At 37.5% G+C, this 22,715-nt stretch overlaps 7 protein-coding genes across 8 annotated transcripts; 4 read left to right on the top strand and 3 right to left on the bottom strand.

Annotated features, from left to right (window-relative positions):
* Window positions 1-260: 260 nt before the first annotated feature.
* On the top strand, window positions 261-1,738 carry LOC127246686 (leucine-rich repeat receptor protein kinase EMS1). The gene has a single exon (XM_051268198.1). The coding sequence runs from the start codon at window positions 397-399 to the stop codon at window positions 1,579-1,581; it is 1,185 nt and encodes a 394-aa protein (XP_051124155.1). The 5' UTR covers window positions 261-396; the 3' UTR covers window positions 1,582-1,738.
* A 1,487-nt stretch (window positions 1,739-3,225) lies between these two features.
* On the top strand, window positions 3,226-4,603 carry LOC127246689 (peroxidase 12). Its single transcript, XM_051268201.1, has 3 exons — window positions 3,226-3,508; window positions 3,592-3,789; window positions 3,872-4,603. Exons 1-3 carry the CDS (start codon window positions 3,275-3,277, stop codon window positions 4,487-4,489), a joined length of 1,050 nt encoding a protein of 349 aa, XP_051124158.1. The 5' UTR covers window positions 3,226-3,274; the 3' UTR covers window positions 4,490-4,603.
* A 186-nt stretch (window positions 4,604-4,789) lies between these two features.
* On the bottom strand, window positions 4,790-7,546 carry LOC127246683 (probable serine/threonine-protein kinase At1g54610). Its single transcript, XM_051268191.1, has 7 exons — window positions 6,754-7,546; window positions 6,381-6,665; window positions 5,993-6,310; window positions 5,692-5,913; window positions 5,511-5,608; window positions 5,364-5,439; window positions 4,790-5,286 (listed from the first exon to the last, which is right to left on the bottom strand). Exons 1-7 carry the CDS (start codon window positions 7,270-7,272, stop codon window positions 5,008-5,010), a joined length of 1,797 nt encoding a protein of 598 aa, XP_051124148.1. The 5' UTR covers window positions 7,273-7,546; the 3' UTR covers window positions 4,790-5,007.
* A 147-nt stretch (window positions 7,547-7,693) lies between these two features.
* Window positions 7,694-9,364, bottom strand: LOC127246693 (light-harvesting complex-like protein OHP2, chloroplastic). The gene is made up of 2 exons (XM_051268206.1): window positions 8,773-9,364; window positions 7,694-8,128 (listed from the first exon to the last, which is right to left on the bottom strand). The coding sequence occupies exons 1-2, from the start codon at window positions 9,177-9,179 to the stop codon at window positions 8,014-8,016; spliced, it is 522 nt and encodes a 173-aa protein (XP_051124163.1). The 5' UTR covers window positions 9,180-9,364; the 3' UTR covers window positions 7,694-8,013.
* Window positions 9,365-9,736: 372 nt separating this feature from the next.
* Window positions 9,737-12,356, bottom strand: LOC127246692 (uncharacterized). 2 transcript variants are annotated; one of them, XM_051268205.1, is made up of 3 exons: window positions 12,099-12,356; window positions 10,824-11,451; window positions 9,737-10,191 (listed from the first exon to the last, which is right to left on the bottom strand). In XM_051268205.1, exons 2-3 carry the CDS (start codon window positions 11,381-11,383, stop codon window positions 10,125-10,127), a joined length of 627 nt encoding a protein of 208 aa, XP_051124162.1. In that variant the 5' UTR covers window positions 11,384-11,451; window positions 12,099-12,356; the 3' UTR covers window positions 9,737-10,124. The 2 variants fall into 2 exon arrangements, with proteins under 2 accessions (XP_051124162.1, XP_051124161.1); XM_051268204.1 differs by having other exon boundaries at window positions 12,165-12,356.
* Window positions 12,357-16,351: 3,995 nt separating this feature from the next.
* LOC127246632 (stemmadenine O-acetyltransferase-like) lies at window positions 16,352-17,874 on the top strand. Its single transcript, XM_051268108.1, has one exon. The coding sequence runs from the start codon at window positions 16,490-16,492 to the stop codon at window positions 17,801-17,803; it is 1,314 nt and encodes a 437-aa protein (XP_051124065.1). The 5' UTR covers window positions 16,352-16,489; the 3' UTR covers window positions 17,804-17,874.
* A 195-nt stretch (window positions 17,875-18,069) lies between these two features.
* Window positions 18,070-22,509, top strand: LOC127246633 (metallocarboxypeptidase A-like protein MCYG_01475). The gene is made up of 11 exons (XM_051268109.1): window positions 18,070-18,414; window positions 18,981-19,038; window positions 19,127-19,237; window positions 19,472-19,609; window positions 19,976-20,045; window positions 20,137-20,192; window positions 20,379-20,504; window positions 20,820-20,959; window positions 21,712-21,784; window positions 21,871-21,945; window positions 22,047-22,509. The coding sequence occupies exons 1-11, from the start codon at window positions 18,269-18,271 to the stop codon at window positions 22,356-22,358; spliced, it is 1,305 nt and encodes a 434-aa protein (XP_051124066.1). The 5' UTR covers window positions 18,070-18,268; the 3' UTR covers window positions 22,359-22,509.
* The last annotated feature ends 206 nt before the right edge of the window (window positions 22,510-22,715 follow it).

The raw sequence follows: 22,715 nt of genomic DNA, 5'->3' as shown, positions 1-22,715 counted from the left end.
TTATTATACTAACGCTTTAACTCGGTTTTCTAACAATAAATTCACACATAATTCTTGAATAATATTAAAAGAATTACAATATAAGTATACAAAATAAAACAAAAGTCTACAAAAATATTAAAAATCAAACACCATACGTTATGAGTAATTATTTTTTATTGTTTTGAAAATTTCACGTAATTTCAGAAAATAATAAAAAATACTTTTTTTTTTCAGTCAACGGAGCCGTTGACTCGACGGCTCGGAGAACACTGCAACGATAACCCAAGTCGTCGTCTTTGAACAACTCTTCAAACCCCACCGTTAATGGCGGCCATTTCCACCTTCTCTATCGAATTTCATTTATCTTAATTGCATCGATCTGTTCGATTCCTGAATCTGTCTGCAATCAGAGATATGAACGGCGCCCTCCAATCAATTCTAGCAGCCCTCGCCAGTTTCTTACTAGTTACCTTAATCTTCGCCACGATCTTGTACTTCTGCCGGAGAGGCGATAAGCGCCGCGGCGGCGACCGGTCGGAGCTGCCGGCGTGGGCCCGGAGGAGCTCAGCTCCGCCGAAGCCAAACCCCGCCGCCGATTCTAGAATCTCTTCCGCCTCCGTCGGCGAAAGCGCAACCTTCGACCGGACTTTAGAGCACGTGTCGATGAAGGAGCTCGTCGAAGTGACACGTGGCTTCTCATCGGACCTGATAATCGGCGACGGGAGCTTCGGGCTCGTGTACAAGGCCCGACTGAACTCGGGCCCTGTAGTCGCTCTCAAGAAACTCTCCGCCGACGCCTTTCAGGGCCTGCGCGAGTTCCGGGCCGAGATGGAAACTCTGGGCAAGATCAAACATCCAAACATAGTCAAGATCCTTGGATACTGCGCAACGGGCAACGATCGTGTCCTAATCTACGAGTTCATCGAAAAGGGTAGCCTCGACCAATGGCTATACGACACCTCATCGTCGTCCCCGGAAGATCAAGGCCATGATTCGGGCGAATTAAGGTTGCCCCTGTCATGGCAAAGTCGAACAAAGATCATCAAAGGAGTGGCTCTTGGACTAGCCTATATGCACAATTTGGACATCCCAATAATCCACAGAGACATCAAGGCCAGCAACATCTTGTTAGACACAAGTTTTGAGGCCCATATTGCGGATTTCGGATTGGCACGTCAGATCGAGGGATCGCACTCCCACGTGTCGACGCAGGTCGCCGGAACGATGGGTTACATGCCGCCGGAGTATCTCCACGGCGCGGCGGGAGCGACGGTGATGGGTGACGTGTACAGCTTCGGAGTGTTGATGTTAGAAATCGTTAGCGGGAGGCGCCCGAGTTTGCCGTTCCTTGGCGAGGACGGGAAAGAAGTGAGGCTTATGGATTGGATACGAACAATGGTCGAGCAAAATCGATATATGGAAATCTTGGACATCGCCATTTGTAGGGATGATCTTAAGGAAAATATAGTTGTCGATGTTTTGAAGATGGGATTGAAATGTGCCGACGAGAGGCATAAAGTGAGGCCTAATATGATGGAGATTGTTGGGGAGTTGGATAAGATTTTGCCTCAAGATTCTGCTGTGGTTGAAATAATATGATTCCGAATGTGTCCATAGGTTCGAGTACAATGTAAATAGCCCATAAATTGTCAAGTTCCGAAGTATCCGTTTGCTGGTTGCGCGCGTTCTGAACATGGGTTTTATTGCATATTACATTGCATCGACACAAGTAATCTATGGGACATGTCTTGTTTTACTTGGCTCTTTTTCTATGGTTTTTCTTGTTCTTGAAATGGGCTTTGTGCATTGGTTCGATGAATTAGAATCTTGATTGGAAAAAGATGTGAACTTTACTTGACCATTCTTTTTGGGGGATAAGAGGCACGCGTATGTAATAATTTGGGGTGAGTTGCCTTGCTGACCATGGCCAGACTCCATAGACAGGGTGGCGGCTAGAAATAATATAATAATAATAAAAAGAAAAGGCTTGGTCCTTTATCTGTAGTTAGGCTTTTACCCAATAATTGTGTATGCTCTTTAATGCACATTTATTTCTGAAGGTGGATGAAATGAATACGATACGATGTTGTTGTAATAAATAAATTAAAGAGGTTCAAGAATGGTTTTTTTGTTTTTTATCATCAAATATGAGGAATTAGCAGAAGCATAAAAATCAGCAGATTCTGTTTTCTTGATAATCGTATCTTTACTGGGAAATGAGTGACAGCCACTAGTTTAATTAGGGTTTGTCGAGAGGATTAGGATTAGGTGTAGTGTGGGTAGTTGGACCTTTCTGCCAGGACGACGATAAGTATGCTTAACCAGGCCCCTTCTAATGCACAGCCATGGCAAGTTGAGCTTGCAGACAACAATAGGGAAACAACAGGCGAGAAGCTCCAATCTATGCATTTATTCATCAAAGGCGACTGTTGTGGCATTTTATTATTATTATTATCATTATCAGGCGGCCACTTTACAGTGGGGTTAAAGAGTAAAGAAAGAAGAACAAGCAATGAAGAGGGCACGTGTACTGAACACACGACATTATCCATTTTCAATAAGTTTAGGACATGAGATGTAATACTGTACACCTCATGGATCGGGTTAGGGTTGAGTCTCTCAATTCGAATCCGATACGATAATTCGATTATAATATATTAATATTGATTAATATATTTATTATATACGTAAATAATCATAATTTCATAATTTTTTTATAAATTAATTTAAACTAAATTTAATTTTAAATAGTTCAATTTAATTTACGGTCAAACCAATAAAAATTAATATAACACGACAACATAAGAAAAAATTATTTAATTTAAATCAATAAATTCGATTTAATTATATATACGAGTCAACACGAGTCAATTCGAACCCATTAGGATTATAAACAAATCGAGTTAGAGTAAGACACAAATCGACCCAATGACCAACTCTATCACTCTATCATCACATATATATATATATATACACACGTGTCCGTACACTGAAATAGGGCAACCTTTGTCGGCCAAAAGTCAGGATGAGGTGAACAAACTCAGCTCATTTATATGCTGCGTGGAAATTCAAGACTATGACTTGTTGCTGTTTGTTAAATGTTAGTCTAAAGTTATTTAGGTACGATTTAAAATATTCTAGATGAAATAATGATTTAATAATAAAATAAATATATTTTTAAATTTTTTATGTAAAATTGTTATTTAACCGTTGCTCTTCTTCCTCCTCCTATAAATGCTGTCTTTGGATGGTGTCAGTAAGTCACGAGCTTAACTGCCATTGATAATCAATAATGGCGTCTAGCATTCCGCTCCTGGTTTTTGTCGTCGTCTTCTTCCTTCCTCGTTCCGCAGAGTCTCAGGGAGGCACGCCGCCGCTCGTCCCCGGCCTTTCCTGGAACTTCTACGACTCGTCGTGCCCGCAGCTTGAATCGATTGTGAGATCAGAGATCAGAAGAGCGTTCCGGCGCGACGTCGGCGTTGCTGCCGGAGTTCTCCGCCTCCATTTCCACGACTGCTTTGTTCAGGCACTTCCATGGCTGCCTGCCTGCTTCTGTCGATTTCGATTTCGTTTTTTTTTTTTAATTTTTTTTTTTAATCAACTGCACAGGGCTGTGAAGCTTCAGTCCTGCTCGACGGCTCCGCCAGTGGCCCCGACGAGACCGACGCGCCGCCCAACCTGACTCTGAGGCCGTCGGCGTTCCAGGCCATCGACGCAGTCCGCCGCCGTGTGAATCAGCAGTGCGGCACCGGAGTCGTCTCGTGCTCCGACCTCCTCGCCCTCGCCGCCAGGGACACCGTCGTCCTGGTAAATTAAATTAAATTGATTAATTTTTTTTTTTTTCTGGTGACAATTTTCGACGTGACCTTTTGAATTCTCCGGCGGGCAGTCCGGCGGCCCTGACTACGACATCCCACTGGGAAGACGCGACAGCCTGGATTTCGCAACCGTTAACGAAACGCTGCGGAACCTCCCGCCGCCGTTCTTCAATTCATCTCAACTGGTGACGTTCTTCGACGCCCGGAACTTCACCGCCACCGACATGGTGGCGCTCTCCGGCGGGCACACCGTCGGAATCGCCAACTGCGGATCCTTCACTCCCCGTCTCTACCCGACCCAGGACCCGACATTGGGCCAGACATTCGCCAACAACCTCCGGCTGACTTGCCCGGCGGCTAACGCGACCAACACGACGGTGCTCGACATCCGATCCCCGAACGTTTTCGACAACCGGTACTTCGTCAATCTGATGAACCGGCAGGGCCTGCTGACGTCGGACCAGGACCTGTACGAGGATCGGAGGACCAGGGACATTGTCACAAGCTTTGCAATAAACCAAACCCTGTTTTTCGAAGCTTTCGTTGTGGGCATGATCAAGATGTCCCAAATGAGAGTCCTGACGGGGACTGCCGGCGAAATCCGGGCGAATTGCTCCGCCAGGAACTCCGGCGGCGCTTTCCTTTCTTCCATGGCGGGAGCGGACAAGAACGCCTGGTCTGCTGTATAATTTAAAGTTTAAACACTCGCTATCTTGAAGACGATGATGTAAGATAAGATACCACTGCACGCTGTAATCTGCTCGCTTGAATAATCACGTTTCACCAATAATGTTTGAATCCAATCATCTGTTGTTTCTAACGATCGAAGATTCAAGAATTCGATGATGATTCAGACAACAATGGCGACAAGTGGGTTCTTACTACTTCTGAAGATCTCCCCACACGTCTCAATCTATGAATTCTCCCTGCAACGGCAATCCACGATTCATTAATTCGAAAGGTACAAAAACCCGAAAGATATAAACAAATAAGAAAAAGAGCAATGAACAATTGCAATAAAGTTCAACGTGTGCTGAACACACACAAAATTGTCGTCTCATACTACGACTATCAGCAAAACGACAATCTGACTTCGCAAAAAAATCCATGTTCCAATTGCATAAGTTTCAAGAATGGTTTACAGTCAGTTTGTAAGATTCAGACACACAAAAGTCAGCATCTCCATCTTGCAACTTTGACAAGTTTTTCATTTTTCAGATCTTCGGTACTCTCTGGAGGATGCAGACCTTTGCACCATGTCCAATCTGTTAGTACCATCAGGAAGAATGTGTTTTCTAGCAGCCGGCATCGGCGGCCGGAAAGTTTTCACAGGATTCGGACGAGCTTCCGACTTTGTGAACATTTGATGAATCCGAGGTGGGCTAGTTACTTTCTCGACTGTCTTCCCACTCGCAGAGGACGTGCTCGTTGCGCTGCTCCCCGGCAGGCTGCTAAAGACCGATACCTCGGCTGTCTTCTGCTTGCCCTGGCACAACAATGGCAGATTTTCAGAGTGATAATTAATGACTGAAGAAATGTTTATACCACAGGTCATTACATAACCTTAGAACTTTCAGCATCTCCATTCGGTTCCTCAGCATCCTTGTCGTTCTTCCTCCGCCGTCTCATTCTCCTGTGTCTGAATACGGCATGTGAGCTCAATCAAAACTCGGGCTTCGCTAATTAACGAATAGGCTGACAAGAACTTACCTTCGCTTATCAATCATCAGAGCTTCATTCTCGTCGTCCTCAACATGGATTACTGGTAAGCCAGAAAGGTCACATGCTAAAGGGCTTGTGTGAAAGAACTGCATCCATCAATTACAAGTTTTCAAGAACAGCAATGGTGGTTCATTGATCTTAAACTGTTACACGAGTTAACATTTGATACCTCGTTTTGGAGCGCAGATCGCGCGCTTCCTCGATGGCCGGGATCCATGGCTAGCAGTGTGTGCAGAAGATCCCAAGAAGATGGAGGGAAGAACTTCAGAGCTTCGCGGAGAACTGATTTGTACATCTGTGGAGGTTTCAGGTCTGTCGACAGTCTCAATCTCCGGTAATAATCGTCAGACGGCGTGCCGCAGAGTTTGAAAATCCTATGGAGCTGTTCAACCTGAATAATTCATAAAACAACACAAGAATCAGTGACTTCAAATGACATTCCATGATTAGTACATACTGCATTGCATTACCTCTGTCCGGCCGGGCAAAATAGGCCTGCCGGCGAACATCTCAGCCATGAGGCAACCGACGCTCCAAAGATCAATACCCGCGCCGTAATCTGTCGAGCCCAGCAGAAGCTCCGGGGCACGGTACCAAAGTGTCACAACCCTGTTCGTCAACGCGCACCTTCTTTCTGAGTCAAAGAAATTCGCCAGCCCAAAATCTGCGATTTTCAGCATTCCATTTCTGTCGATGAGCAGATTCGATCCCTTAATATCCCGGTGCAAAATGCCGCGCTCGTGGCAGTGTTCCAAGCCGGACAGCAGCTGCTGCATGTAGCATTTAATCTGCACCGAATCATTCGATATCACAACCTGTTCGACAGTTAAAAAGTCATCGATATAAGCAGCTCCCAACCTGTGGCTCCGTGAGCCTCTCATCCGGCCGGGACAGGATTCTCGCAAGATCCGTCTGCATATAATCGAAAACCAGGTAGATGCTGTACTGCATTCTTGAAGTTGCCAAGCCTTCAAGCTTCACAATATTGGGATGGTCCAGTTTCTGCAGAGTCATGATCTCCCTAGCCATGAATTTCACACTCTCCGGCTCTGATGTGTCGAACCGGACTTTCTTCAGCGCAACAATCTTCCCCGTCCGCCTGTCCATCGCTTTGTATACGTTGCTGTACGTCCCCTGGCCTATCTGCAACGCCGAGGATTCTTGTTAAAATTCTAAACACATACATTTTTCTCCCATGATCGCAATCGAACAGATGAAAAAAGATCTAAACCTTATCTATCTTGACGAAAGCATCTGCGCTTTTCGGAACAATACTCTTTAAAACTTCCCGCGGAATGTTATCAGTTAGCCACTTGGGCCATCCATCCACCAGTTCATCTTCCCCGGATTTCTTCGCTGATTCAGCCCTGTTGGAACCACTCTTTCGCCCTGCTGCTTCCATGGCAGCTGCTCGATCTTCTCCACCATTCCCTTTCTCCCCAAAACTTGCCCTGCCAGCAACGACGCGGCGCCTGGTTCCATCTCCATTCAGCTTCGTATCCATGGCACCTTCTGGCTTGACTCCGACCGAAGCTGACCTCCTCACCTCAATCTTCCCTCCTTTTGTATTTCCATTGTCTGTCGATCTTCTTGCTCGTGCACTGCCTCCTTTTGCAGCCTCCGGCCTTACGCCTGTCGACCTCCGTGGCCTGGCCTGTGCTCCTTTAACGTATCCATTTTCGAGCTTCAACCTGTCGAGCCCATGCGGCGGAGAATCCCTGGAGAATCCATTACTCTGAGCACAACCCATGTCTTAAAAACTGTCACCAGATGCCTTTTTAATCAGGTTTCATGAATAGTACAACACATCGATATTACTAGCTATAAATTATTAAAGCGGACTGAGCAAGAAGACATAGCTTTATGCAGATGAAGACAAGCTTTTGAAGGAAGCGGTCTGAAATCGGGCAGGACTCAGCCGGCAGGCCGGCAGTGAGGATGAGGGGAATATTTAAGATAATATTCCTAGGACACCTGGAGACTTGAATTTCAACAGCCATCTGAGACATAGCTACTTCCGCTAGTACATCAAGACTCATCGAAAACTATGATTGTTTCCCACACTACAAAAGACCACTTTTTTATCTTCACATTTGTACGATGAAACGGAAGTGTCTGAAATAAGTAATTAGCAATGTTTCCATGGATCCTGGAAACTGTGATATAGCATATAGTTTTCAACACTGGCAAAAATTTTAAACCAGCATCTTGTGTAATATGCAGATCATCTTACAAGTGGTGTTCAAGTGATACATAATCAGCAATGTCGAACACTTGATATAAAGAAAACAACAGAAGTGCGCCGTGTTTAACACAATTTCGAAGTGCTTTGCTTTGTATATAATGAAGCCAGGAGTGTTTTTTTTTTTTTTTTTTTTTTTTTTTCTGTATTTCCAGACAGGAGCTACAACAAACTCTGTAAGCTACACATAGCTCAATGGAATCTCCAAATTACAGGTGAGAATGTTGATGAAAAAGACCAAGAAATGTATCAATCGAGATCTAGTACTCCGAAATTGGAGAGAAGGATTTTGACTTGATCCACAAAGTCGGACCCCGTTGCATACTCTGTTAGCATTCCAACTGCGAAGCCAAACATTGCCCATCTGCTCAACATAGCAACAAATTTATATTTAGTGAATATAAAATCAAGACAAGAGCTAAACTAATCTTGTATTTATAATCATATGCCAAGATACGGAAATAAACTCTTAAGAGGGCTTTGAGCAGAACAAGTGAGCAAAAACATAAAGCGTTCTTGGCTTGCTCCTCAATTTGCCATGTTTCATGTGAACATCCCATGTTTCTCATTATCTGATTCTCACAAAAGGAGGTTGCAGATAACAAAAACTTGAGAGTGGAAACAAGTTTATGCTAGCTGATTCAGCAATGTTTATAAAATTTTATGATCAAGATTCAAGATTGAATCATAGAAATTATACTTATGTTAAGGCACAATCACAGACTAAATACATTGAGCCCTTGTCTTGCAGAAATACAAGTATTATATTTCCTAACAAAATAAATAAAATATTTATACACCGACTGTTGTCTGCATTCTCAGCAATTGACCTAAGTTCAACCCAATATATAATATTAGACGAACTGTAAAAGCTTTCTTTATTGAAAGTTGAACTGAATATTTAAATAGGTTCTAAGAAGAACACCTAAGCATCCAGGCTTCACCATACAATTCCTCTTCAAATCAAATTTAAATAGCAGTTTACCCTGAAGGGGGGTTGTTGAATACCTGCCATTGGCGATCTCATTCTTGCCAACGAAGCCAAAGAAAGGGCCCTGAGCAGCCTCCTCAATCTTCTTTTGTTTGAAATATTCTTGAAGCTCTTTGGCCTTCTGCCTCTGAAACTCCAAGGTAACAACATTCTTGTCCTCCACAGCAGCCGCCGGAACCACCGGTGCTGGTGCCGGTGCCGGAGTCGGCTTGAGAGAGGGGTCAGGTGGAGGAGTTGGGGGCACAGGCTTTACTGGGGTAGGAGCCACGGGTCTTCTGAAAGGGCCTTCGGTTTGAGAGTTCCTTACAGTAAATTTGAAGATGGAAGAAGAAGAGGGAGCATATGAAGCATATGATGGTGGAGATGGAGTAGAAGGGTTAGGGAATCTTATGCGGGGGAATGAAGGGGATGGTGCCACAGACATACTTTCTTTTCTATTAGATTGATGATGGTTCTGTGTCTGTCTGACTGCAGATTTCGTGTTCTGGTTTTTCTAGGGAGAAGATTGTGAACCAGTGATAGTTTGGAGGTGAGGGAATTGTGGATAAGATGCAGCCAAGTTTCATTGCAATACAGTGGTTGAGACTTTCAGTCAAGTTCCCTTATTTCTGTCACAAGAAAAAGAGCCAAGTTAAAAAACATACTAGTATGGATTGAATTTCTTTTTTCATACAAAAATATAAACAAAAACAAAAGTGGGACTAGTTTATCAAACAAGATCAAGAAAGTATCTGTTATGAAAAATGTATCAATACATACATTGGACTTGGACACATTCTCTGGAGTGAAAGAAGTGGCACACATTGTCTGTATTGACTATTGCTGTTAAAATAGGTTGTCCTACCCTCGGAGACCTGTCTTAAGTGTCTTGATCTGATATGCCATGTGTGTGACTTATCCACAGTTATAAGATGTACAAGAATAATTCAATGTTAACTTTACCTGGCTTGAAATGAAATTCTATTCCATATAGACATCTGATTTACAAAATAATAAATACTTTTTCCCATCCAATCTCTTCAAAGAAGCAATAATTGGGAGAGGGAGACCTCTTCACATAAAATAGAGCAAACTAGAGTAAATAACATACTACAGCAACACAAAATTAAATGTGAATATTAAGTAGAAAACAGAATAGCCCATGCACCAAAATTGGACTTCAAGCTAGAATGATGGCATGGAATGACAGAGTAGATTAGCAAGCAGCAGTTGAATCTCGCATTGCCTTAATTCTTTCTTTACGGACATTCGACAATAGAATAAGTGATGAAGAACTTGGGTGTTTTTGCCATTGGAATGTCAAGCAGCACATATTAGTCGCTGCCTTGTGAACAAGAAGTCCAAAAGAGGAATCCATGGAGAGCTTGCCCTACATTATTCCGCACGAACAAGTTTTTCCATTCCCATGCTCAAATTCATCATCCGATTCAACTTCACTGCAATAAAGGAAATTTGTGATTGGTGAGGACATTCACATGAATATATATATATTTTGTTGTTTCACAATCAACTACTACACATGTAATCACATAGATTACATTGTGTGCATTGTAGTTTCCAGAGAGCACTGAGAAAGTAAATTGAATATACAACTTTCTACATGATCAACATTATAATCAGGTCGAGAGAATCTGTGACAAGTATCATCCAGGTAAAAGCAACTGTACCTCTTATTTATTAGCAAATTATTCGCATTCCTTTTTGCTAATAAGACAACATTGCATTGACTGCTATTACAATTTTAAAATCCATTAAAAAATATCACAGCTCATTTGTAATAATCCATGCTCGCTAGAGTGACATTTTCACTAGTCTACTAGTATGATTGCAGTCCTCAAGGACATATAAATGAGAGTTTAACAGCCCTACTCATATATCAGCTGTTGCATTTATAGAAACATATAAACTCAGCAGTAAGCACATTCAGAAAGAGATATGGAAGTAACAAGCATGCATGTAAGCCGCTGGACGAATTTAAAGCATCACGGTCATAGTTGAGCTAGTAAAAAAATCTGATCAACATTCTATTCATGCTTACAAAGAAATTACACATAGTAAGTTCCCATACCTCATCTCAAATTCTCGGATCTCAAAGAGTTCTCCACCGCTGTTATCTGTCCACTGCACTTTCCTTCTTTCCTTTATTTGACAAGAATCGTCACTATCCTTCTCACATGACGTCTCAAGTTTGTTGCTGCTTTCGTCACCACCATTAACAGGATCGCCTGTAACTGGAGCATTATTCACCAATTTCTTCAAGCTACTCTTAAGACCAAAGCTTTTCCTCTTGCTAGCATCATCATCTTTAATAGAACCGACTGGATGCGGTTGATTTTTACACTGATCAAGATCCTGAGGTTCGGGCAAAATTTCTTGCTTTTGAGCTGGTCCCACTTTTAACGGACATGGGCTCTCGGTCCCCGCGGCATCTCCACCAAAGCAGACGAAGGAGGCGCACCCGCGGATAATCCGGTTCTTTCCAGAAGCCAGCTGGAGATCAGGAACAGTCTCTTGGTTCACCGGAGTCACTCTCATCTGTTTCTCTTCGTTATTCTGCCCCAAAAGGAGAAGGTTGAGGCCTTTAGAAGCTGAAGAAGAAAAAAATCCACCTTCTACAGCCAATAACATCAGTTCTTCTCATCTGAGCTCCACCTACTTGTTGTATTTTCTCTATATCTTCACCCAGAGAAACTCATCTGCCGGGCAGAAATAGACATCAAATATGATCAAGATGACAGCAATAACACAACCTTATTGTTTGCGCAGACTTCAGATTCTGTTCTTTGTGATCCAGATTTTACTAAACAAGAGGATCTCAGAAGAAATAAAAACTGATCATTCAAAGGGAAGGAAATAGGCATATAGCTCAAAATGCTCACAGCTACACAAATTGTCCAAACACAGAATCCTCCAAAACAATAAAAGCCAAAAAATCCTAATTGTGAATTAAGTCCTTCAACGTATCCATAAAATTTAAGGTTCACATCACCATAAAAAAGGCATATCCTACTATCCAACTCAACACTGCAAAAATGAGATCGAACCAACTGGGTTCACAAAATTTATAGCCATAAATAAAGGAGCCAACATTACAGTGTATTCATAAATTTATTACTAAAGTTGTACTCCTTCAAACAAATGGATCATAAATTGCTACAACCAAAATTTCTTGACTAATTTAGCATGCATATACCAAAAAGTCACCAAAACATTCTTAAGTAGTCAAATAAACAGTCAAAGATCTCACCAGGCCATACAGTAGAGTGCCTACTAAACCAACAACACATCAAAATATGGGAAATCAATTAAAGCAGGCGCATTCACCACCACCTAAAATACTCACAGCATCGCATCGCAAACATGAACATACGAAAATAGATTTGCCAAGACAGATCTGAGAAGCGATTACCGGCGACGACAACTCCCCGGACGCAAAAACAAAAGCCGCGAGACTGACTTTGATTCCAAAGAAAAGCATAAAGTTTACACACATACAAGCTGGAGGCGAATTATTATCCCAATTAAGAATGGAAGGGAGATTTTCTTCTCCTTGCGTATGTGTACGCCTTCTTCACAGTGAGAGAGATAGAAAGGGAGAGTGGACGAAATAAATAATTGAAAGAAATTTGAATATAAATAAATAATTTAGATGAAGGTGGCAGAGGTGAGAGAGAGAGAGGGAGACGAGAGAGTGACTCATTTGGCGCATGATAGCAGCATTGGGCCCCACACCAAATGTCAGGCAACGCAATGGACTGATGTAATTCATAATGGTATACAATACGAAAAATAGGCTTTAATTTAGAATTTTACGGACGGTTAACGTGATCTATTTTTATTTATCTATTTTTAATATTTTTTAATATTAATATAATATTAAAAAAATAATTAATTATATTCAAATATTTCGTAGAAAGATACAAATATTTTTAAAATTAATCAACTATTAATAGTAAATTTACTATGTGACAATTTATTTTATTATGTCCATGAAAATATAGTTAGTATTATATATATATATATATATGTAAACATAATCTATAAATGTGTCAATTATATATTTATATGTGTAAAATATGTCTAATATTGTAAATTTTTTAAAATAGAATAGTTGATATCAAAAGATAAATTAAGATTGTTTGTGAGACAATTTTAAATTCATACTTACGGTATCGTCTTTTATTGTCAAATTAGCATTATATCCACATTAAAAATTTTTATATTAAATATAAATAAAAAATTGCGATGTATTTATAGTTATATAAACATACAATTTTTGCAAAATTAATTTCTAGATTCACCTACCACACATGATTCGGGCGATCTCGGGGCTCTAGAATGTTCTCTAGGAGGTTCCGGAACATCTTGAAGGATTTCCGTTAGCCTTATTAAAATAATAAATAATATTTATATAAAAATTAATTTTTTAAATAGTAACTATATGTTTGTGCTATAATTATATAACAAAAACATACCATCTTTTGTAAAATTAGTTTTACTTCTTGAAAAAAATAATTATAAAGTAAGTATATACTGTAGGGTAATTATGTAATAATTTTTAATATAATTATTATATATGACATAATTAAATTATTTATACACATCAGACCAACTACTTAAATAAAATAGAAAATTTGTTTTAAAAACTTATTTTTAGTATTTTTTTAAAAAAAATTTATGGATAATTATTTTATCTTAATTTTGTATTGCAAATTTAATAAATAAGCAAAATGTAATTTAATTCAATAAAAAGTATAACTGAAATATCAACTACAATTATTCATACTTATTTTTTAAAATAAAACTATACATTAACTTATACATAAAAATATTATATTAAAAAAAAAACAAATTATTTAAAATTTAGAAAATTGACTAAAATTGTTTAAAATTATTTAAATATATATTAATTGAATATGATATACATGATAGATAAGAATTAACAATAAATTTACATATTAAATACAAATCACTAAAATAATATTTCATTGGTCCTACCATAAATGACTCATTTTCGTTTTTTTTTGTCCGTTCTATAAAATATGATATTTTTCTATTTTTAATAAATTTATCAATCTTAAATATATTTAATAAATATAAATAAATTTTTAATATTTTACACGCATGACCCACTCAAAATCCTTCATTTATGTCTCCTGAATTAACAAATATTTTATTTACCTTTAAAACTTTCAATTTTTTACAAAACTAATTTAGGTTAATGATAAATAAATAAATAATATTTTTTTTATTAATAGAATGTATTCTCTAAAATATAATATTTATATTGTATATATATTTTATTGAAATATATAATGTTTAAAATATTCAAACACATATTAAAAAAATAATAATCATTAAATAATAATATTCACTATTTAAATAACTAATTTATACTATATAAATTCTCGTGTCCAAACAAAATATTTCATCTTTTGGCGGGACGAATGAAGTATATTTTAATACTATCGAATTCAATATTTTTGGAAAGCTATAAAGATAAAAAAAAAAAAAAAAATCATGAAAAAAAAAATTAATATAAAAATAGAAAATGAAATTTAAATAATTTAAAAATTATCAATTATAAATATTATTAAGTTTACAAAAAATAACTGTAAAATAAATAAGATCTTATAAAATATAAATAAATATCATATTAAATTATATATACACTATAGAAAAGTATAAAAATAAATACTGTGATTAGATATCTTCTCCAAAATAGTAAAATAAAAAAAAAATTATATAAGAATGATGAAACTAATTAAAAAAAATCATATAATAATAATACAATATAATTTGAATGTTTCAGAATTTGACACCAAAATATATACAGATCACCAAAATATATACAGATCAAATGGAAATAATTATAAAAATATAATATATAAAACTAATGATTTTTTTTTTTAACTTAAAAAAAATCGAAATTAAAACCTACATACCTTGTACATTTTCATCTTTGTCTTTTTTTTTTCTTTTTTTTTAAAATCAAAATAAATATAAAATTAAATTCATTGAGGGATATGAAAAAGAGATGAGAACATGAGTTTCAACCAAATAAAATGTAAATTAGAAAAAAAAAATTATAAAATTTAAAAAGTGTATATATATCAACTAATACTATAAAAGAAACTATAAAAAATATATAAATTTTAAAAACTGTAAATATCCCACTATCATATGATACAAAATTGTAAAATAAAAAAAATTAAAAAAAAAGTCTAAAAAATCTCAGAATTGAATAATCAAAGATTGATCTCAAATACATAATATATAGAAAAATCAAAAAATAAAAAAAAAAAGTCTAAAAAATCTCAGAATTGAGGAATCAGAGACTGATATCAAATGCATAATATATAGATAAGTACTTACTCCAGAACAATACTCTTGGTTGTATTGGAAAATATTGATATTTGGACAGTGGATAAAAAGTATGGGTAAAAGATTTTTTTTTTGGCCTTTCTTGTGAGTATATTAGTTAATAATAATAATAATAATAATAATAATAATAATAATGTAATAGTATTTTTATAGTGATATAGTTATTTATGAAAATAAAACTATTGTTTTGGAACGGATATAAATAGTAAATAACACTATTATATTAGGACTGATGTGGTATTATTTATTTTTTAACAAATATATTTATTTAAAATTTAATTTTTTTTCCAAAAAAATTCAGAATAAATTTAGCCAAAATTTTTATCAATATTCCATCTGGATTGATTTTTTATTGTTTATTTTTTTATATTTTATTTAAATATAATAGATATATTATAAATTAATATAAAGATACATTAAATATAAAAAATTATATCGATAATATAAAAAAATAAATATATTCCCTCTGTCTCATTTAGGTTGCCATTTTTTATTTTCGTACGTCTTAAAATAATGTTACAATTTTCTAATTTAGTAATTATGCTACGTACCTAACATAATAAATATCCTTCCAACGTACACTATATTACACAAATATCATTATTTTTATATTACACAATGCTGATATTTTCGTCTTTTTCACTATAACTCATTATAATATTAATATTAAAAATCCTACGTGCAAAAAGTAAACAACAACACCGGGACTCTGAGGGAGTATATATTTTTCGGTAAGTTTTTTATGACATTTTAAAAATATATTAAGGTAAATTAAATTTTTATTTAATATATAATGTAGTTAATTAGTCTAATGTCCACGAAGGTGTGTTTGTACGGAGATATGAATTTTGAATTGAGATTCGAATAATAAAAATTTTAATTAGAATAGTCCTATAATGTCGTTTAAATAGATATTAAAAAAATATATTTAATATAATATTTTTGGATAAATAATAAATTTTTGACAAAATCTTTCAAACAAACCCACTTTAAAAATAGAGTTTAGATTTGAACAAATACTTTTTGATAAATGGAGTACTATATATTGAAATTGAAAATAGAATAAAAAAAAAATTGAACAAATAAATGCAAATAATGACTTTTCAACTGTAGTTCCAAACGAAAGCACGTTTCCCACAGGACAAAATGCAAAACAAGACTTAGTGGGATCTTCCAAAACAATAGTTCCATTCCAGTTAAGATTGTGCTGATTATAACAACTACAGTTCCAGTCGAAAATTCTTTGTGGATAAGACAAAGATTTGGACCATCTTCCTACCGCATCTTCTTTATAAAATCCTCTGCTCTGCGTTGCATTGTGATCTCCAAATCAGTCCCTCAGAGGTAGAAATGGTCCTGACAATAGACATCCTTTCGAAGGAGAGGATTAAGCCATCCTGTCCGACTCCAGATCACCTGAAAAGATTCAACCTTTGCCTGCTCGATCAGCTCATTCCAGCTGACTTTGCTCCAATTATCATCTTCTATCCCCCCAACAATGGCGATTCCATTACCTCGTCGGAGGTTCAAGGAAGACTGGATATCCTCAGGAGCTCGCTGTCGGAAGTCCTGAAACAGTTCTATCCACTCGCAGGCACGATCAGGGACGATGTATTCGTCGATTGTGACGATCAAGGAGCTTATTTAACAACTGCTAAGGTTGGATGTTCCCTGAGTGAATTTCTTACAAGCCCTGATCTTAAAACCCTGTCTCGATTCCTTCCCTGTGGTCTGAACACCGACGAAACTTGTGTGACTAATGTGCAAGCAAGTGTGTTTTCCTGCGGCGGGATTGCCGTCGGGATTTGTATATCCCACCGGATTCTCGACGGCGCTGCTTTAGGCCTGTTTTTAAAATCTTGGGCCGACACTGCAATTTCAGACAAAGAGAAGACTGTATTAACGTCCCCTGATCTCTTATCAGCTTCTTCCCTTTTCCCTGCGCACGCCACGTGGCTGAAAGAAGCTTCGAAGGCTATGTGGAGCTGTTTGTTCAAGAAAGCCCAGTTCGTGACGAAAAGATTCGTGTTCGATGGTGCTGCAATTGCCACTCTCAAAGGTAGAATTGGATTTGGGCCTACAAGCGTGGAGATTGTGTCGGGATTCATATGGAAACATGCGACGATGAGTGGATGCAAGAAATCATCACTTATTACACATCTGGTGAACCTCCGGAAACGGGCAGCCCCGAATTTCTCCGGGCAGTCTCTGGGGAACCTTGTCTGGATAGCAAGTGCGAAACTTGGAGCTGAAAAGAGCAGTCTTGAACTGTTTGGAGTGGTCGATGAAGTGAGGAAATGCTTGTCGAGAATCGACGGGGAATATGTAGAGAGCCTGCGGGGTGATGGTGGGAGTCACGTTATGCAGAGGGATCTTACAGAGATCGGAAAGTATGGCGGCGGGGGGGATGTAGATCACATTGGGTTCAGCAGCTGGTGCAAGTTGGGATTCTACGATGTTGATTTTGGGTGGGGGAAGCCTGTTTGGGTCAGCAGCATTGATTCCAGTGGGCCGTTGTTTATGAATCTTGTTGTCCTGATGGAGACCAGATTTGGCGATGGAATTGAAGCCTGGATAACAATGGATGAACAGCAACTGTCTGTGTTGGAACACAATCAAGAATTCAGAAGCTTTGCTGCGTTGAATCCGAGCCCTTTACTGTAATTCATTTCATAATTTGATGGTCCAAGAAAGAAGTGTGTTTTGTAATTGTTATTGCAATATGGAATATGTCCAAACAGGGCCTTGACTTCTTATAATTACTTCGTTTGACGGGTGTCTTGGGTTTGACTTTTTTACCGCTGATTTTTCTCGTGGGGTAATCGTGGCCGTCCGATCGAGCACAAACGTGGATGGATGGATGGAAGAATTATTAATTACCGAGGCCAGGGCAATTGATCGATGCTGCATCTGCTTCTGCACATGGCAAGTGGGATCTGATCGGAGGTGTTGGGGCCGTTAACATCAACGACGTCGTTTTCTACCAACAACTCTGCAATCTGCAAAGGAAAATCGAGCTCTTTGAATCCACCGCTCAAATCGATTTCCGCTCTTCCTATTTTGCTCGATGATGAGATGAAAATCCTGCGAACTCGCGGCATTCTTCGGATGTTAAATCGCCGGTTTTAAATGGGATTTCGCCGTCGCTCGGACTGCCTTTTACATCTCCTGATTTTTGCGTACTGCGTTCTTGTTCCTGATTATTTTCCCTTCGCGTATGGGCAATCCAATGGCACCACTGTCACTCCCATCAATCGCGATCTCTACCACACCAGGTGAATTGTTTTCCCCCTTTTCGAGTAAGGTATTCCGATTTGCGTGATTTGATCTGTAGTTTTATTATTATTAAATTTTATTAGGGATTACGAGTCGTGACTTGTAGTTCTCTCGACATTGCTTAATTAGAATCAGACACGGAAACTTTTTATCTCGTATGATTCCAACCATTGACTCGTGTGGATTGTACATTTCTATGGTTTCTTGTATTTGAATTATGCATTTCTATAAAAACTGTCGAGTTCTTCCAGGATGTTTGATTTATCTCCATCACCAAATAGCTGGAATCTGGAAAAGCTTGAAGTTCAATAAACTTCGGTTTCTAGGTTTTACCCAAGTCCTTGCTATGAATTAAAATTATGAGTGAAGAAAAGATTTTCTGTTTATGCATTTTTTTGTCACTATTTTTTCTTTTGTAATTTGTCTAGATAGAAGAAGATAAAAAGGTTGCATGATAGCTTCGTAACTTTCTTCTATGTGTTTGTTCTCTAGCCTTAAGAATGCATTACTTTCTCAATTCGTCCACCTTAGGAAGTTGTTTGTTGCTGTTCAAATTCTTTTACAGGGGGGCCTTGCTTGAGGAAATTGAATCATTAGTTGATCGTCACCCAGATAAATTCACGGTACTAATTATGTTCTTCATAATTATATTAATAATTTCGGCTTCAATATCTAGGCTTCTCGCCTTATTTCTATTTTCCATTTAAACAGATTGATAAAATTTCTAGTAAGAACAAAGGCTATGAGGCACAGATAAGAGTAGTTAATTATTGCCGGAATCAGAAACACAATGATGAAGGGGCTAAACTTCGGATTCTATTTGTAAGTATTTTTTTACTTACTTCTTTGTATCAAAGTTTTTCTTTTGGCATTGTGGGCAGGGTGAAGGCTATGGATGTAAGTTTCATCCATAACCTTTTCTGAACTCAGTATATGGTGCAGGTTGTTCGCTAAAAAAATGAAAAAAGCAGGCGTGTTTTTAAGTTGAAATAGTATGTAAATGTTCTCAGGTTGGTTATTGGTGGTGTTTTTGACAGATGATTCCTTGTATTCCAGAGTTTTGGACAGCATGCTAGGGAGCTTATTACGACTGAGTTGGCTCTGCGGCTTCTTTCTATTCTAAGCGAAGAGGAGTTTTTACCTAATGCTGATCGCGGAACTTTAAATAAGACACTTGATAGGGTTATTATAAAGGTATAATTATCTCTTGAATTGTTCTTTTGAATATTTGCATTCTTGACATGCAAACAGATGAAGAATTGTGTGATTTTGAAATAGATTGTATTGCTTTCAAACCTGCCGTTGAAGTAATTGTATCTATTAAGTTTAGAGCTAAAGCTTTGAACTTTTAATTAGTGCTTTCCTTGTGTCTACCCAACGAGCCTAACTGAATTCAGAGCTTATAGTTTATACCCAAATACCATAATCAAATAATCTTATTAGTAATTAGATAAGAATGCTAGGTGAGATTATGGATTAATCTTCCGAGTAATATAATGAGTCCATTTAATATGGAAAAACTAAATTTCATGACTAATGTTCTTTGGATGCATCAAACAGGTCGTACCAATTGAAAACTTAAATGGCCGCAAGCTTGTTGAAGATGGAGACCTCTGTGAGAGAAGAAATGGTCTGATGAATGATAATTGATATAACTTCCTTTTGTAATTACGATCTCCTTGTTAAAACAGACAATGCTCAAAGTTTAAGATTTCTTTCAGGAAGAGGAGTTGATCTTAATCGGAACTGGAGTGTTGATTGGGGCAAAAAGGAGAAGGTATGCTTGTGTTTCCCTTCGTCATGAGAAATTTAATGTCCGTCTAACTATATTGGGCTTCGTTACATGAACTATCACATTGCAAATCGTCATAATTTTCTATATGGAACACATGTAAAGCAATTCAAGGGTTTAGAAGAACCCACAAATGCCATTATATTTCAATGTCTCTCTCCATCTATTCAGGATTATGATCCGTATGAAGAAAATCCTGGACCAGCTCCATTCAGTGAGCCAGAGTCCCAAATTATGCGGAAGTTGGCTGTATCATTTGAACCACATATATGGGTTAATGTGCACTCAGGGATGGAGGCAAGTCTTTGAAGCTTCTCATTTTCTACTGCCACTTGTTTGTGTTCATTCTGTGATGTGCTGAAATATTTGATAGGTTGCATAGAGTCCAGTCATTATGCATTGCTTTCCTTCTGTTTGTAGTTTGAATTTGTAAATTTAGTGGGCCTTCAATCTTCCAAGCCAAAATTTGCTTTAGGTTTGGCTAATGTTCATGGGTTTGCCTTGAAGTATGCATGATGTATTTACTTCTGCATCTTTTATGACTAACTGTACTTTATCCTCTCTGTCGTCCCTTATGATTTTTTTTGTTGTCCTTTGTTTTGTTTTGTTTAGGCTTTATTTATGCCATACGATCACAAAAACACAACCCCAGTTGGAATGCCATCTCAGATAATGAAATCAATGCTTCATGACTTGAATCATTTTTACCTCAAAGACCACTGCTTAGTTGGATCTGGCGGAGGCTCTGTTGGGTTTGTACTGCTTCTTACAAATCTTGCTGCTTTAATTTACTTTTTATGTTAAAAGAATTTGTTGCTTGTGTATCAAAGCCTTCAAAATGATGGTCGGTATCTGTTTTGTATAGCAATCAATTGTTGCATCTAGGTTTTTGAATTCATCATGTTTGATTATTACTAATATTAGTATTAGTTTGATAGAAACATTGGTACCGTTCATTCTGTGTATATTCACCTACCTATTTGTGTGGAACATTAGATCTGAATTATTCAAAATTTCTTACCAAGGTTTAAAGGTTTTTGAGTGAGTGCTTTGTGTAATTGAAAATTATTTGCAGTACTAAATTGCTTCTATGCATTCAGCTTAGAATTTGTCAAATTACGAAAGTGTCTTCAAGTTAAACTGGAGGGTAAAATCTATTCAAGGAAAATCTTCATGTCTTTTTCTTCCTCAATGAAACTCTTGTTTGCAATTGCATCTTTCTATGCTGTTGTATTCTCCTCAGTCATTCCAGTAGCTTACAAATACATATCCTCCTTATAAGGAAATAGGAAGCCATATCCTGTTAAGGTTTTTACACAATTTCGTGATCCAGGGACTCATCATGAAATCCTTTACATACTTATTAGTTATTTATGATATATATTGTCCATTGTTGTCTTTTACTCTCTAGAAAGAAAATACAATAGCCCCGACAGTAGAAAAACCGATTTTCCTTTTTGATCATCTACCAATTCCTTGTGCTAATTGCGATATTCCTCTATAGGTACCTGGCTCATGGGACAGCTACAGATTATATGTATGATGTCGCCCGGGTGCCCATGGCTTTTACCTTTGAGGTTTGGAAATGCTTCACAGTAATTGGCAGTTTTATTCTTTTTATTGGGACCTAAAAAAGCAAGTCATTGTGCTCATATTGTTGCAGATATACGGAGATCCTAACGCCTCCTCAAAAGACTGCTTTAAAATGTTCAATCCTGTAGACATCAGCTCCTTCAATGTAAACCATCTAATCCTCTCGCACGCTTTTCTTAAGGCAATATTCTCTTTTTTTGTTTTCTTTCTAATTTCTCAACACGAGTGATCTTTTTCCCGTGACAGAGAGTTCTGAACAGCTGGTCAGCTGCATTCTTCCACATGTTCAGCGTAGGCGTGCATCATTTGGACGGGCTTCAGTCGAAGGCAATGGCATCAAGTTTTGACAATTGGGTGTCGATAGACGACTATCTCAACGGATATCTAATGCAGAGGAAGAGCAGGTATGGGAAGAAAATCGAGGTTCTCGACCTCGGGTTGCAAGAAATTCGAACATATTTCAGGCTATTCTTGCTGTCCTCTGTGCTCTTGCTGTTCATGTTTTGCTCCAGAATTTCAAAGAGCACCCGGCCTCTTGTTTCCGCCATGACTCTTTAACCTCGAAACTATATTGCTGATCCAATGAAATTAGATTCCTCATATTGTATTTATCTATTTTTACATCTCCAGGAGATGAGATGAGATGAGATGAAATGAGATGAGTAGCATTTTTCACTCGCCATGTATATTAATTATTTCCCTTAAATCACGAGATGCATTTTTTGAATTCATGCTTGTACTTGATGCCACTCTCTGCATCACCATCGATGTGTATTTGTCTTAATAGTATTTTATACTGATCCAGTAAATTTTTAATATATAAAAAAAATAATATTTTGTATTTATTTTTAAAAATAACACTTGTTTGTGTTTTGAAATTTTAACCCTAATCACCTGAATAATTTAAAAACAGTC

The sequence above is a fragment of the Andrographis paniculata genome, unplaced genomic scaffold (genome assembly GCF_009805555.1).
Source record: "Andrographis paniculata isolate CXL003 unplaced genomic scaffold, ASM980555v1 Contig30END, whole genome shotgun sequence".
Lineage (NCBI taxonomy): Eukaryota > Viridiplantae > Streptophyta > Magnoliopsida > Lamiales > Acanthaceae > Andrographis > Andrographis paniculata.
The sequence above is the reverse complement of the archived record's forward strand: the minus strand, read 5'-3'. Positions and strand labels throughout refer to the sequence as shown.

Bases quoted from the DNA above. Each gene is read 5' to 3' on its own strand.
- LOC127246686 (XM_051268198.1), top strand. From the start codon at position 397: ATGAACGGCGCCCTCCAATCAATTCTAGCAGCCCTCGCCAGTTTCTTA.
- LOC127246689 (XM_051268201.1), top strand. From the start codon at position 3,275: ATGGCGTCTAGCATTCCGCTCCTGGTTTTTGTCGTCGTCTTCTTCCTT. The intron at 3,509-3,591 runs GCACTTCCATGG...TCAACTGCACAG, and splicing joins TCCACGACTGCTTTGTTCAG to GGCTGTGAAGCTTCAGTCCT. The intron at 3,790-3,871 runs GTAAATTAAATT...TCCGGCGGGCAG, and splicing joins CCAGGGACACCGTCGTCCTG to TCCGGCGGCCCTGACTACGA.
- LOC127246683 (XM_051268191.1), bottom strand. From the start codon at position 7,272: ATGGGTTGTGCTCAGAGTAATGGATTCTCCAGGGATTCTCCGCCGCAT. The intron at 6,666-6,753 runs GTTTAGATCTTT...TCGGCGTTGCAG, and splicing joins CTTTCGTCAAGATAGATAAG to ATAGGCCAGGGGACGTACAG. The intron at 5,440-5,510 runs GTAAGTTCTTGT...TGCCGTATTCAG, and splicing joins CTGATGATTGATAAGCGAAG to ACACAGGAGAATGAGACGGC.
- LOC127246693 (XM_051268206.1), bottom strand. From the start codon at position 9,179: ATGTCTGTGGCACCATCCCCTTCATTCCCCCGCATAAGATTCCCTAAC. The intron at 8,129-8,772 runs GTATTCAACAAC...TATGTTGAGCAG, and splicing joins AATGAGATCGCCAATGGCAG to ATGGGCAATGTTTGGCTTCG.
- LOC127246692 (XM_051268205.1), bottom strand. From the start codon at position 11,383: ATGTTATTGGCTGTAGAAGGTGGATTTTTTTCTTCTTCAGCTTCTAAA. The intron at 10,192-10,823 runs GTATGGGAACTT...CCTTTATTGCAG, and splicing joins ATCCGAGAATTTGAGATGAG to TGAAGTTGAATCGGATGATG.
- LOC127246632 (XM_051268108.1), top strand. From the start codon at position 16,490: ATGGTCCTGACAATAGACATCCTTTCGAAGGAGAGGATTAAGCCATCC.
- LOC127246633 (XM_051268109.1), top strand. From the start codon at position 18,269: ATGGGATTTCGCCGTCGCTCGGACTGCCTTTTACATCTCCTGATTTTT. The intron at 20,193-20,378 runs GTATGCTTGTGT...CCATCTATTCAG, and splicing joins ATTGGGGCAAAAAGGAGAAG to GATTATGATCCGTATGAAGA. The intron at 21,785-21,870 runs GTTTGGAAATGC...ATATTGTTGCAG, and splicing joins CCATGGCTTTTACCTTTGAG to ATATACGGAGATCCTAACGC.